Source organism: Psittacula echo (genome assembly GCF_963264785.1).
Source record: "Psittacula echo genome assembly, chromosome: 6".
NCBI lineage: Eukaryota > Metazoa > Chordata > Aves > Psittaciformes > Psittacidae > Psittacula > Psittacula echo.
Genome location: NC_137743.1, coordinates 6,582,719 through 6,595,536, shown reverse-complemented (window position 1 = coordinate 6,595,536; position 12,818 = coordinate 6,582,719). Strand labels below are relative to the sequence as shown.

The 12,818-nt window shown below is 43.6% G+C and overlaps 1 protein-coding gene across 1 annotated transcript in view; it reads left to right on the top strand.

Annotated features, from left to right (window-relative positions):
• GRK5 (G protein-coupled receptor kinase 5) overlaps positions 1 to 12,818 on the top strand; it is a 167,995-nt gene that overhangs the window by 130,345 nt on the left and 24,832 nt on the right. The window contains exons 5-6 of the mRNA XM_080620760.1: positions 9,168 to 9,268; positions 11,890 to 11,982. Coding sequence (XP_080476886.1) covers positions 9,168 to 9,268; positions 11,890 to 11,982 — 194 coding nt within the window. The remainder of the gene's footprint in view (positions 1 to 9,167; positions 9,269 to 11,889; positions 11,983 to 12,818) is intronic.

Genomic DNA, 12,818 nt, shown 5'->3' with positions numbered 1-12,818 from the left:
AACCCAGGCTTCCCAAAAACAAAGTACCACCAAGACACTCTATCTCTTCCTCCATTGCTTTCCTCTGCGCTTTTCGGTTGGACTCAATCACAGAATCACAGAATCCCGAGGGTTGGAAGGGACCTCAAAAACTCATCTAGTCCAACCCCCCTGCAAGAGCAGGGTAACCTAGAGTACATCACACAGGAACTTGTCCAGCCGGGCCTTGAATATCTCCAACGTAGGAGACTCCACAACCCCCTGGGCAACCTGTTCCAGTGCTCTGTCACTCTCACAGTAAAGAAGTTTTTCCTGATGTTCACATGGAACCTCTCATGCTCCAGTTTACACCCATTACCCATGATCTTAAAGGGTTTTTCCAACCTGAATGATTCTATGATTCTCACCATCAGCCCCTTTTACCTCCCTTCCATCAGTCACCATCTGCATGGTCAATACTTCCCAGGCTGCAGCTCAGAGTGAATCTCAGCTGCCATTGGCCTGCCTCTGCTCAAAGCTAGGAGGTGGGGAGACATCAGTCACCCAAAGTGGCTCCAGACATTTCCCTTGGTGGGGCAAGAAGAGCCCAGGCTGTGCCTTGCACTGGCATGTTCCTGCTCTGAGGGCAGCAAGCAGATCCCAGTGGAGGCATCACAGGCCAGTTCTTGAGGTGAATCTCTATCCACAAATAGCAGATCAGCCTTGGAGGCACAAAGAGGCATGATTTCATGGCCTCTATTTTGCCCTCCGTTATCTTTCCCCTTTGAAAACAGGCATTACTTGAGCACATATATTAGCCTTTGCCTAATTTTGCACCTACTAGCATGACGTGCCTACAATCCACCTAGTCTCCTCTAGTAACTGCTCTGATTACAGTCCTCCTTTTACCTCCTTGTGTTTGCCTCAAAGAGTACTGAGGACAGTCACCCCTGATGATCATATCATTGCTACCTATCCCAGTAACTACTCCCCCTGCTAGCTGAACCTTCCACAAACATCTGGAGAATGATGTGACCCAGCAAAACAGCAGAAATGGCATTGCATGTGGCAGGCATCCCATCCTTGACACAAACCATTGCTCTCCGTTGCTGGTCTTGGGTCACGGCCGGGTGAGCGTAAATCAAATGCAGCAACACAACAGCTGGATGAAGCCAGTATTTCCAGGTTTTTGTGTATGAACTCTTCTAGTCCCACCATGCATCATCCCACACCAACAGGCTCGTTTTAGCCTGTTTCTTTCATAGTTTTGAGGTCTCTACTGGTAGCAGATCTGTGTGGGGATTTGTAAGTAGATTATATCTGGAAAATTGCTGTCAACATCTGAAAGTACACATATCATTAAAGACAGAAGTGCTTGGAATCAGAGGCAGCTCAGGAAAAGTTATGGCTTGAGCTTTTGTCCAGTGACTGAAACATTTTTAATTGTTTTAAGCTAGTTTGTTGTGGAATGTTTTCATAACCTGAGACATAACATATGCTGCACATTATTTGTTTCATGCAAGTAGCTTTTAAAATAGCTCATTGTGTTTGAATCTCTCTGAAGCTCGCCAGGAAAGCAGTTGTGTTTGCAACAAAAAGGGTGCATGAAGTCTATTCCATCTAAAGAGTGTGGTATCTTTCTGGTTCATGTAATACTTCTAGCGATGAAGAGTCGTGCTTTAAGATGCTGTGATGACTTACATCCACTGACAAGTGCTGGCATAAAATGAAAGCCTGTATTCTTAGGTTTCCATTCCTTATTCGCTAATTGCAAGCTATAAATAGACTGATTTGAGGAATCTGAGCACCTCTAGCTTTCATTTATCTCAGTGAGACTTCTTTATTTCAGTAACAGATGATGATCAACTCTTCTGCAAAATACAACTCTTAACCTCCCTGTTCACTGTTCTGTAAAATATTATGAGGTTGCCACCTAGCTCATGAAGACTTAATCATGCAATGAAGCTTTAATATTTTGAGGTTCTTAGATGAAAGGCACAGTGTAAGGGTAAAGAATTACCTCCGGACTATGGACCCGCTCTGTTTCTTGCGAAGTCAGTCTGACTGAAGTCAATGCTATCCCTTTCTCTGATCTCAAGATCAGGGTTCTGCAAGCTATTTCTTTTCTTGTAGGAAACAATGATGTTTGAGACAAGTGTCTTTGATGCAGATGCAGGACTGTTCACTTGCAAGGAAGATACTTATTCCTTTGCCCAGAGCTCCAGGTTTCCTTTGGTGAGCACTTAGCATACCAGCTCCTTTCCTCATCTGTTCTCAGGGCCATGCCTTGTGCCTGTGTTTTACAGAGTCCAGTGTTTTGCAGAATCAGTGGTGCAAAGGACTGGGAGAGGGCTCAAAAGCCTCTTGCACTGAACAGAGATCAAATACACTGCGATCACCAACAGATGTCTGTCTGACCTCAGAGGCCTTTCAGACCTCTGAGAGGAGATTCCACAATATTCATATGCCTGTTCTTGCACTTCATGTGTGAAAAGTTAGGAAAAAAAGGCTTTCATATCCAATTAAGTGGATTCTTTCATATCATTCCCCCAGTGCAGAGCAGAACATGCAGGATAATTGATCCCTGCCCTCTTTATTAAGAACATTCCTATATTAAAGGAGCTTTACAGTGTTTCACTCCTACTTTTCCAGACTAAACAGATCTAGTACCTCAACACTCCCCTTTGGCTTTTTTTTTCCCCTAAGCACGTTTCTCAACCCTCCAGCTCCTTGGTGTTCTCATCAGCTCTATGCAGCTTTCTGAAACAGTGGTGACCCCAAGTTGATATGTGTATCTGTCTGGAGTCTCAGCACATCCTGCTCAGTTCCCTTTGTAATTTGGGCACTTTTCCAATGGAAAAAGCAGTGTTGTGCACAATAATCCAACTCTGCTTGTGCAGGTCAGTGTTGTGTGTGCATCTTTGGGTCCTGTAAAGCTATCAGAAGTGGTTGGAGTTGGTTATACAGAGACATCTGCTACTCACCCCACCCCAGTTTCAGAAAGGCTGACCCCAACTGCTGCGTTGTCAGGAAAATGCTTTTGCTCACTGAAGTTGTGTAGCGGTTTAAGCCAGTTGGCAAGTCAGCCATGCAGTTTCTACTTCCCCTTCCGCCTCCCGGAGGGATGGGGAGGAGAATCCAAAGAACGTAACTCCCATGGGTTGAGATAAGAGCAGTCCAGTAACTCAGGTATAACACAAACCACTGCTGCTGCCACCAATAATAATAATGATAAGGGAAATAACAAGGGAAGCGAATACGATACCAGCCGCCGAAACGAGCCCGACCAAGCAGAGAGTGCCCTTCCAGGTAACTCCCAGTTACATCCCCGGCATGACATGCTGTGGTATGGAATACCTCTTTGGCTAGTTTGGGTCAGGTGTCCTGTCTCTGCTTCCTCCCGGCTTCCCCTCCTCCCTGGCAGAGCACGAGACTCACAAAGTCCTTGGTCAGGGTAAACATTTGAGCAGTAACTAAAAACATCAGTGTTATCAGCTCTGTTCCCAGGCCAAAAGTCAAAACCACAGCACTGCACCAGCTACTAAGAAGGATCAAAAAATGACTGCTGCTGCTAAACCCAGGACAAGTTGCAAATCTCTGCTAGCTAGCTGCCAGCTTTCATTTCCATAAACACAGATGCAACACCTATAGCACACTACATCTCAACTACAGTTGTACATTTTAAACACTATTAGATAAATGTAAGTACCATGGCAAACGTACAGAGGCAATTTTATGAGAAGGCTTATTTGCTTGCGGTCCTGTTCAGTGAAGGCCAACAAATACTGTGTCTTGAAGGGGTGAGTGAAGTAGCCTGTAGCAAAACTTAAAACTTACAGAGCTCTCAACAAAGGGGAGTTTCCATTTGTCCTGGGTTCAGCAGTAGCAGTCATTTTTCTCCTTCTCAGTAGCTTGTGCAGTGCTGTGTTTTTGAGTTTCAGCCTGGGAACAGCGCTGATAACACCGATGTTTTCAGTTGCTGCTCAGTAATGTTTACTCTGACCAAGGACTTTCTGAGTCTCATGCTCTGCCAGGGAGGAGGAGAAGCTGGGAGGAAGCAGAGACAGGACACCTGACCCAAACTAGCCAAAGGGGTATTCCATACCACAGCACGTCATGCCCACTATATAAACTGGGTGCAGTTACCTGGAAGGGCTAGATCACTGCTTGGTCAGGCTGGGTATCGGTTGGCAGGTGGTGAGTGGTTGTATTCTCTTCCCTTGTTATTTCCCTTGTCATTATTATTATTGGTGGCAGCAGCAGTGGTTTGTGTTATACCTGAGTTACTGGACTGCTCTTATCTCAACCCATGGGAGTTACATTCTTTCGATTCTCCTCCCCATCCCTCCGGGAGTGGGGGGAGGAAGTGGGGGGAGTGAGCAAGCAGCTGTGTGGGTCTGGATTGTCGGCTGGGCTTAAACCACGACACCATTTTAAAGTATAGTGATGCAGCACGACATTGAGAATAACAGATAATGGGGAGTTACACAGCCTGGAAGCTTTCAGCTGGGTCAGATTTTGCCTCTTTTGAGTACTCCAGTGAGGTGCTGAGTGCCGGGACATGGGCAGTACCAGCATGAACACAGCTACCTGGCAGGGGTCTCCTGGCACTCAGGCTGCCAGGAACAACTGTGGAAAGACCAGCCTGCATTTGGCTTGCGATGTACTCAGCTTCCACTAAGAGCCTGATATTTATGGGTGGTATTGCATCCCACTTCAAACCTAACCATCACGCTGTTTGACAGTGGTTGCATCCTAGTGAACAGGAGAAGAAGGGGGAGAAGCTGCAATCAACCTCTCAGCAAAATGTGGGAAGTATCTTGCAGGCCCAGAGTCTAAATGTGGAAGGAACCATGATCTCCAAATTTCTATGGACACAACATAACTAACCTTGATCAAGTGTGTGACATCTCAGCTGTTTTCATGCCATTTACTGAAACGGGAGAGGAGCTGGGAGGATCTCTTGTCTTTTGAATTAGAAAAACCCCAAATTAACAATTGGAAATGTTTTCCTCAGACTGTGTCAATGGCACTCAGAAGTAACTGAATATCCATTTCTTGTTTCTCAGATGATCACTAATCCAAGTCCTAGTTGCATTCTTTTCATAAAAATTAAGCAAGAGGGCATCATAAAACTGAGATCTTGCTTTGCCAGCAGAATATTTATATGAAGGTATTCCGTTTCTGGCCATAAATGAGAAGATATGGGAAACAGGAGATTTTGATTAAAACCTAGTGAAAGTAATTTAGACTTTTGGACTGTCTGGTTGAAAAGGATAATGTGATGAGATAAATTTTTGTGTTGGATCAATTTAAGCACTTCTTTCACTGCCAGAATCTTGGGACATGAATCTGGTTTCGGTTCCATCAGCTTTACCCTAGTGTTCTCCTGTTGACTTGACTGGCATCGTTTCCGGTTTACATTATTGTAAGTGAGCTCAAGAATCACTTTCTTTGTCTTCAGGAAACAGAATAGCCATTAAGGGAAACATAGGGCTGTACTTATTTAAATATACAAGAAACGTAACAGGTTTCTGCAGGTGTTTCTGAAGAGTTAGCAGAATATTCTTTGTCATGCACTCAGATGTAATGGTCTTAATCACAGTGTATGGCTCTCCTGCTGCCACAGGACATTTAATATGTTGGAAAAGGTGTCTCTGTTCCCCTGTAAAAGCTGAATTTGCTTTTACAGCCATTACCCATCATGCAGCAGGAGAACAGTGTTAATAACCACTGCTTCAGGGCTGCAGTAATCTTTCGCATCTCTCCAGGGAAGAGGCAACTTTTTCTCCTGTAACTGGCCAAAGCGTTACCTTTGTAAGCTTTCCCTCTTGGGATCCAAATACTCTCTTTCACTCATAACTTGTGCTACCTAATTGTTCTCCAGGGAAGCAAAAGTAGGTTGGTGAGGTTGGGTTTTGGCTTGTAATTGTTCCTGGCTTTGTTTGAAGGCCATAGGTATGCATGGGACTGAGGCAGGGAAAATGGCAGGCATGGTTATTTATTGGCAGCAGTGGGAACTATGAAGTCTCAAGGAAAATCTCAGGAAGGATCGTACAAATGCTCCCTAGGACTGTACACAGAGCTGGAAAGTGTTGGGTATGCTCTTCCATTACATGTGGTGCAACTGCTCTGCCCTGAACACTATAAAGGCCTGCATAAAGACACCAAACGTTTTGCAGGGCCTACAGAACCTTTGGAAATGATGAGCCTGTGGAAAAAAGTGGGGTTTTGTTACAGAAAATGAGGTGCTCCAGTGAAGTGTTCGCACTTTAGTCCGTGTAAGGGGCTAAAGGCCTTAGTCCATGTAGAGGATGTCAGTGTATTTATGTTTTTGCCTACCTTGATATTGTTAGCTTGTTCTCAGTTTGTTCAAAGGAAGCAGAGATTCAAAGGTCAGCTGTGAGTGGTTTGGAAAAACCAAGTGGTGACTGTATCTCCCATGAACTGGGAGAAAGGAATCACAGTTCGTGCCATTTTTAAGTACTTCCCATTCGTTTTACCATTTCTTTTACTCATTCTTCTCCCTTTTCCCTTAAAGAATTTAATTTCTTCTTTATGAAAAAAGTTAGCTTATGCTTATAAGTTCTTTTTAAATGTACTTTGATCTCAGACAAATTTGATGGAATTATTACTAATAATGGAGCATGAGCATGACCTTCAACACTTAACTCAAGGCAGCTTATCTCCCATTGGGAAATGAATTCCCAGTGAGAAATCAAGTTGCCTGGCGTGACTAAGAATCAGGTCACTTGGTCTAAATGACTAATTATGGGGTTTAGAACTTAGCTTTTGGATCCCAATTTTGGCCTGTAAATGTAGAACAAGTTCTAGATTTAGTTAGTCATAATCAATTACAGTATCAATTTTACTCGTACAACTCCGTTCACATCAGAAGACACTCCTGATTCACAGCAGTGCAAGGACTCTGGAGTTCAGAGGTGTTTCTGTACCCTGTGTCAGATGTTGAAGATGATGAGGGCTCTGAGCAGTGGACTCACACAGCCATGTACAAGCTTTGGGCTGCCAATGAGCTTGTCCACACAACCCACTAGAACGTACAGGTATTAATTCAGATGGTTCCCAGCCTAAATCACTTGACATATTGCTAATCATCAGGCTTTGGTTCATATCTGAATAGTCCTGTAAAAGCCTTTTTTGTTCTGTTTCCTCTTTTTTTCCCCAATGTTTCCATGCAGCAGCTATAGCACTTGAAACAGGATTTTTGATTTTTTTCCTTAGTTATTTCACTGCTTCACTCTTGCCTCTACTGACTGTCTGGAACTCAAACTGGGACTTAGTAATGGGCATCTACAGTTAGGAATTTCTGTAAGTTGTCTAAATTACTGGGACTTGTTCTACAGTTCTCAGCTCATGTCCACCCCAGCAGCCAAACAAGCTGAGGCTTTGTCTCAGTCTCTTCATCTTCTAGAGGAGAGCACACAGGGACAGGACAAGGGGAATGGCTTTAACCTGCCAGAGGGGAGACTGAGATGAGCTCTTAGGCAGAAGCTCTTCCCTGTGAGGGTGCTGAGGCGCTGGCCCAGGGTGCCCAGAGAAGCTGTGGCTGCCCCATCCCTGGCAGTGTTCAAGGCCAGGTTGGACACAGGGGCTTGGAGCAACCTGCTCTAGTGGAAGGTGTCCCTGCCCGTGGCAGGGGGTTGGAGCTGGATGAGCTTTAAGGCGCCTTCCAACACAAACCGTGATGATTCTGTGATTCTATGATAATGTGTGAGCTTATCTACCTCTCAAGAAACTGTGAAACTTCTTACATATTAGCAATATATTCTGTCTGCAATTAAAAGTGGGTGTTCTCTTGATGTCTTTTGCTAAGGAAATAGAGGAATATATGGAGGAAATGACAAAATATCTCAGCAAGGCCAAATATACCCAGCATGTTCTGCAGATCATCTGTGAAGGTTGAACAGTGAGACTGCATTACACAGCATGCACAGACAGTTCTGTAAACCATGGAATAAACTTACTTTTCCATGTCACAATCAAGATCACATTCACATTTCAAGGAAACAATAGAAGACTTAATTCAGCTTTCACTATGCTGGAGATTTTCTCTGGCTCTGCCTCTGCTCCTTTCTCTGTCCTCATTCCCAGTGGTTTTGAACTCTGCCTGCAATTCATTTCAGTGCTTGCCAAGATATCCCCAGCTAAGGGTGAGTTAATAAGAACATCTGGCCAGGATGATGCTCTGTGACCCACCCCCTCAGCACATCTGGTGGTCATGGCCGTGGATGGGGAACCTTACCGAGTGTAAGGCTTCTGCAAGGAAAGAGGATTTTGTCAGCTAAGGCTGGATTTATTGAAAATACCCAAATCCAATTGGTTATATAAAGGGGCTTTCATGTCAATAGGAGAAATGCCTATAAATAGGTACACACACATATACACTTTTTTATATAAGTAGAGGATACTGTCAATGAATAAGAATGTGAACTGCCTAAAAACTGTCTTTATAGGTAATTAGTCCCAAAGGCCCTAAACTGGTTAACCATCAAGGCATGCTGCAAAAGAACTCGCTTTGGTAAGGGCTTTTTAAAGAGGCTGAATGTCCATTCTCTCTAAAGGGAAGAGAGGATGAAAAGGGTTTATGTGCTCGGTTGGCAGAGTTCCTTTTTGAAATGATTATTTTAAAACTTCTGGATCATTTTTTGTCCTTCTAATAATGAATTAAGGTGTCCAGACACTTTTGTGAGCATCTTCCTGTATTATTTATATAGCAATCCATCAGTACCAATGCCCTGCTCTTGTTTTCCTTTGCTGGTTAAAAAAAAAGATGGATTTTTCAGACAGCACAATGAATCATCAGTGAAGTGAAAACACTGGGCAAAATCTCTTGTTTAAGAGAATGGCCTGTGCACAGCTCAGGCCAGCACATTTTTCATGGGATGCAAGGGAGCAGTTCAAAGAATTGGCAAGGAGTGTGCCCTGCATATTCATGAGGCTGGGCAAGGAGGTGAAGGTACAGGAGAAGGCAGAAAAGCAATGTGAGGATAGAGTGGAATGTGAAGCGAGTTACCACGGTGTCCGATTTTACTGCTGTTTGACGTAAAGCTCCTTTGCTTTTACACAACCGCTGGAATTGAATGGAAGCAGTTCAGGGCATAAATAATGAATGTGTCTTTTACATGTTAAGAAAGGAGAATCTGCACCTCATCACAGAGATAACGCACCCCTCTCTTCTCCCCCCCTAGTCTCCAGCCTGCGTTCCTGAAGTCAGTCAAGATCTTATCCAACAGACAGAGGAGAAACTCGAAAACAGCCCCTGCAAAGAGCTATTCTCTCACTGTACAAAGTAAGTATAACTCGATACCCAGAGATCTCAGAGCCGCAGCCGGCAGTGTGTAAGGAATGTGTCAGGTAAAAGACAGACATTTCCATTTGAACCTGAAGCAAGTATCTTCATCTTATGTTCATAATCCTAGAGGCAGAGCTGACAAGCGGTGAAGTCATTTCATCTGAGCAAAATGCAATAAATATTTCCATGCCATTATATACACTACACACAGGCACTTAGTGTTTCAGGTATTTGACGGAGTGTTCTAGCCAAGTAAACCAGCCGTGGATTTCATGCTGTGTGAAAAGAGCTACAATGATAATGCATCCAAAGAAAACATCTCTGTTTCAAAGTGAATAAAAATTAAGTGGCTATACAGCCCATTTAGACAGAGGAATGTGCAAACTTGCTCCGCATGGCTTTTCCAGCAAATCTTCACCAGGAGAATGGGGCTTGTTTGAATGCTTTCTGCCTGCCCGTGGCGTTCAAAACGAGCGTGCATTATTTCATCCTTTGTCTGGGAAAAGGCTTATCAGGTTTTGTAGCAGTGAGGTGATTTGCGCTGTTATGCGCTAAAGCTCCAGGTATGCGCTTTGCATTTGCAAACACTGACCCGAGGCTGTTCACGCCAGTAGATCATAAACGAATGAAAATCTGAAAAGGAGGGATCATCGCACGCTGGCCGGTGTGGTTTCTGGCTGAGCACCGTTTGTTTTCCCTGGGTGATGTAATGGGGATTTGTAAAACTCGCTCCACTGTCATTCATTGTTTTGACTCATTTCATTGACCTTTTCTGGTTCCAGTTATGCTTTGCGTTGGTAGATGTGGGTTATTTCTGGCCTTCTCTTCCTTGCATTGGCCTGGTGTCATGTAGAGATGCTCATGTAACTCGCACCAGTTGTGTGTGCCAGTCCCAGTGACAAAGGCAGAGCTGTGCTCAACACAAACCCCCCTGATGCCTGTTTCCAGTTCTCAAATCGGTTTGAAAGCTGACAGTTCCCTCTCAAATGCACTTTGTTGTTGCCAAAGAGGGGAACTAAAAAGCAAACAACTGCTGAAAGGCAGCTATTGTTCTGTGAAATGCGCACAGCTTTTAATTAACTGAATGGAATAGGCTGGCATTGGACACCACTTAATTCAGGCTCGTATTCACCAACAGCCATTCCTTCGTCTCAGCTCAAACAGATAAATGAGCCAGGTTTGAGACCTTGTTAATAAATATGCTGGGCATTTCACATGGACTGAAATGGGGTCAAAAGGAAGTTTTAAAAACTTGCTGTTGGTATTTACTAAATGTACTGAATAATGTTAATTTTGGAAGAGTTCACGGTCAGACCAAAACAAGGGAGGCATACATACAAATATGAAGCTTGCTATCCTGTAGGAGCAGGAATGGGGAGGAGTTTCAGACACATCTTCATAGATAAGATCAGTCTGCTGGAGATAGGCATGTATAAGCTCTAATTTCTGCTTTGACCTCTAATACTTTGGCTGCCTGCTCCTGCCCCCCTCCAATTTCCCATGTTCATGTTATTCATGGTGCATTGTTTGCGGAGGTCTAGAACTACCCCAGGGTAAGACATAGATCATCCGTTCCCAAACCAGACTGGTCCTTCAGAGAGGATTTCCTTCCTCCTCCAGTAAAATCTGGAGCTGTGTCTGTATAGCCTTAAATACAGACAGAAAAGTGTCTGTATACCCAAAGACAGAAATACACCCAAACCCAAGTTTAGTCCCCACCAATGCTGCCAGCAGAGGTGGAAGCAGTAGCCCAGTAAGCAAGGCAAGAACCCAAACCAGCAGGTGGACAACCCCTTCTTAATCAATGTGACCACCTTCATCTCAGGAGCTCTCTCAGCTCAACCCATCTTTTCTTAGCTCTGAACCCTTGGCCTTTCTTATGGGATGTTTGTTGGTCTCTGGCTGCTTGTTGCCTGTCACAAGCAACATACTTCTTTCTCACATTTGCAGGCTGGTCTTTCTATTCCTTCCTTCCTTTGATTATGCAAAAGATTTTGCATCCTCTACATGAGCCCAAGAATTCTTTTCTTGATCCAGAAGCAAATCCACATCCCTGTTCAGACTTTCCTCTGTTTTACTCTACAAAGCACATAGCTGTTAAGCAAAGTCGCTTGATTTTAGTGACAGTTACTACTTCTTCTGTATAGAAAGAATTGAAATTGATTATTTTTTGCTCAAAATAATACTCTATGGTCCTTCTTTGACAGAAATGGGCTTTAGACAGAAATCTTTGATCCAGATACAAACATCCCCTGAAGTTTAGGAGCTCATTTCCTGAGGGTGTTGTGTTCAATTACTCACAAAAGCAAATAAATTTGTTGTTTAGTGAGTAACAGTCTTTGTAAAAGTCCATTGAAGCCAGTAAGAGATGCCCTGTTAATTTTCAGCAAGCATAGTGAATACATATTACTATTCAGCTTGTATAACGCCTTCTGTTATGAAATACATCTAACATACCACTTTGTTCCTAGATTGAAACCATGAGTAAAATAAAGTACAAAATAAAGGAGAATGATCGCACCATACAAGAAGTCTGGATTTTCTCCTCTTGTTTTGTTTCTCTTTTGCTCCAAGTTCAGGATTATAAAATGCTTATATATCCTTTTCATCTGAGATAGATCTGTCCTTGACCACCTCAGCGGGGAACCATTCCAAGAGTACCTGAACAGCATGTACTTCGACAGGTTTCTCCAGTGGAAGTGGTTGGAAAGGTAAGTGTCACGAGTTGTTTGGGTTTTCTTTTTCCTATAAAAAATGAATACAAAAGGTTTAGTTTCACTTTCCATGCAAAGCAGGTAGAATATGCTCAAAATCTGACAGCTGACATAGTATGTTTGCTCCCTTTGCCTTCAAGATAAAGACAGTTTGGCCTTTCTTCAGCATCACCAATGCCTCATCCTAATGTTTGCCATTTATGGCCCTCTTTGTGAAGCAATTCTCTCCCTCTTTTCACTGTTCTCCTTCAGGATGGTCTGTCAAGACTCATTCACCGTTTCCTTGAGCTATACTCCAGGGAAGCTTTCCCAGAGAGTTCCAGGAAGGCTTTCCTAATTTTAGCATTTGGTTTTAAGAGTTCATTGTTAGAAGGTTCAAGAAGAGATAATGGCTTTAGTCACAGGAAGATGTCATATAAGCAAGTCATGGTTATGTTGGTGTTAGACTCAGTTTAACCATGAGCTGAGTCTCCAGCTGTGATCATCCAATGAGCGTGATCGGTGCCAGGGATATGAGTGTGTCTAGACCCAGAAATGCTCTTCAGCCTCTCCCTTCTCTCTTTAAAGAAGCCTATGATCTGAGAAACATCTGTGGCCAATTTCTCTGTAGATCCTGTCACCATGAGCTACTTATGGCGCAGATTGAAGGACACATTACACATTTTTTATAACCTGTCCCTTGTGAATCTGTAATGCTAAACTTAAGATACACATCCAGTCTCTGGCTTTTGCATTTGCAAACACTGTGCCCAAGCAAGACTGAAACAGATGCTGCTCACTAGGGAAGCAAAGAATAAGCCAGAAACCTACCCCAAAACACAACGGGGGCAGTT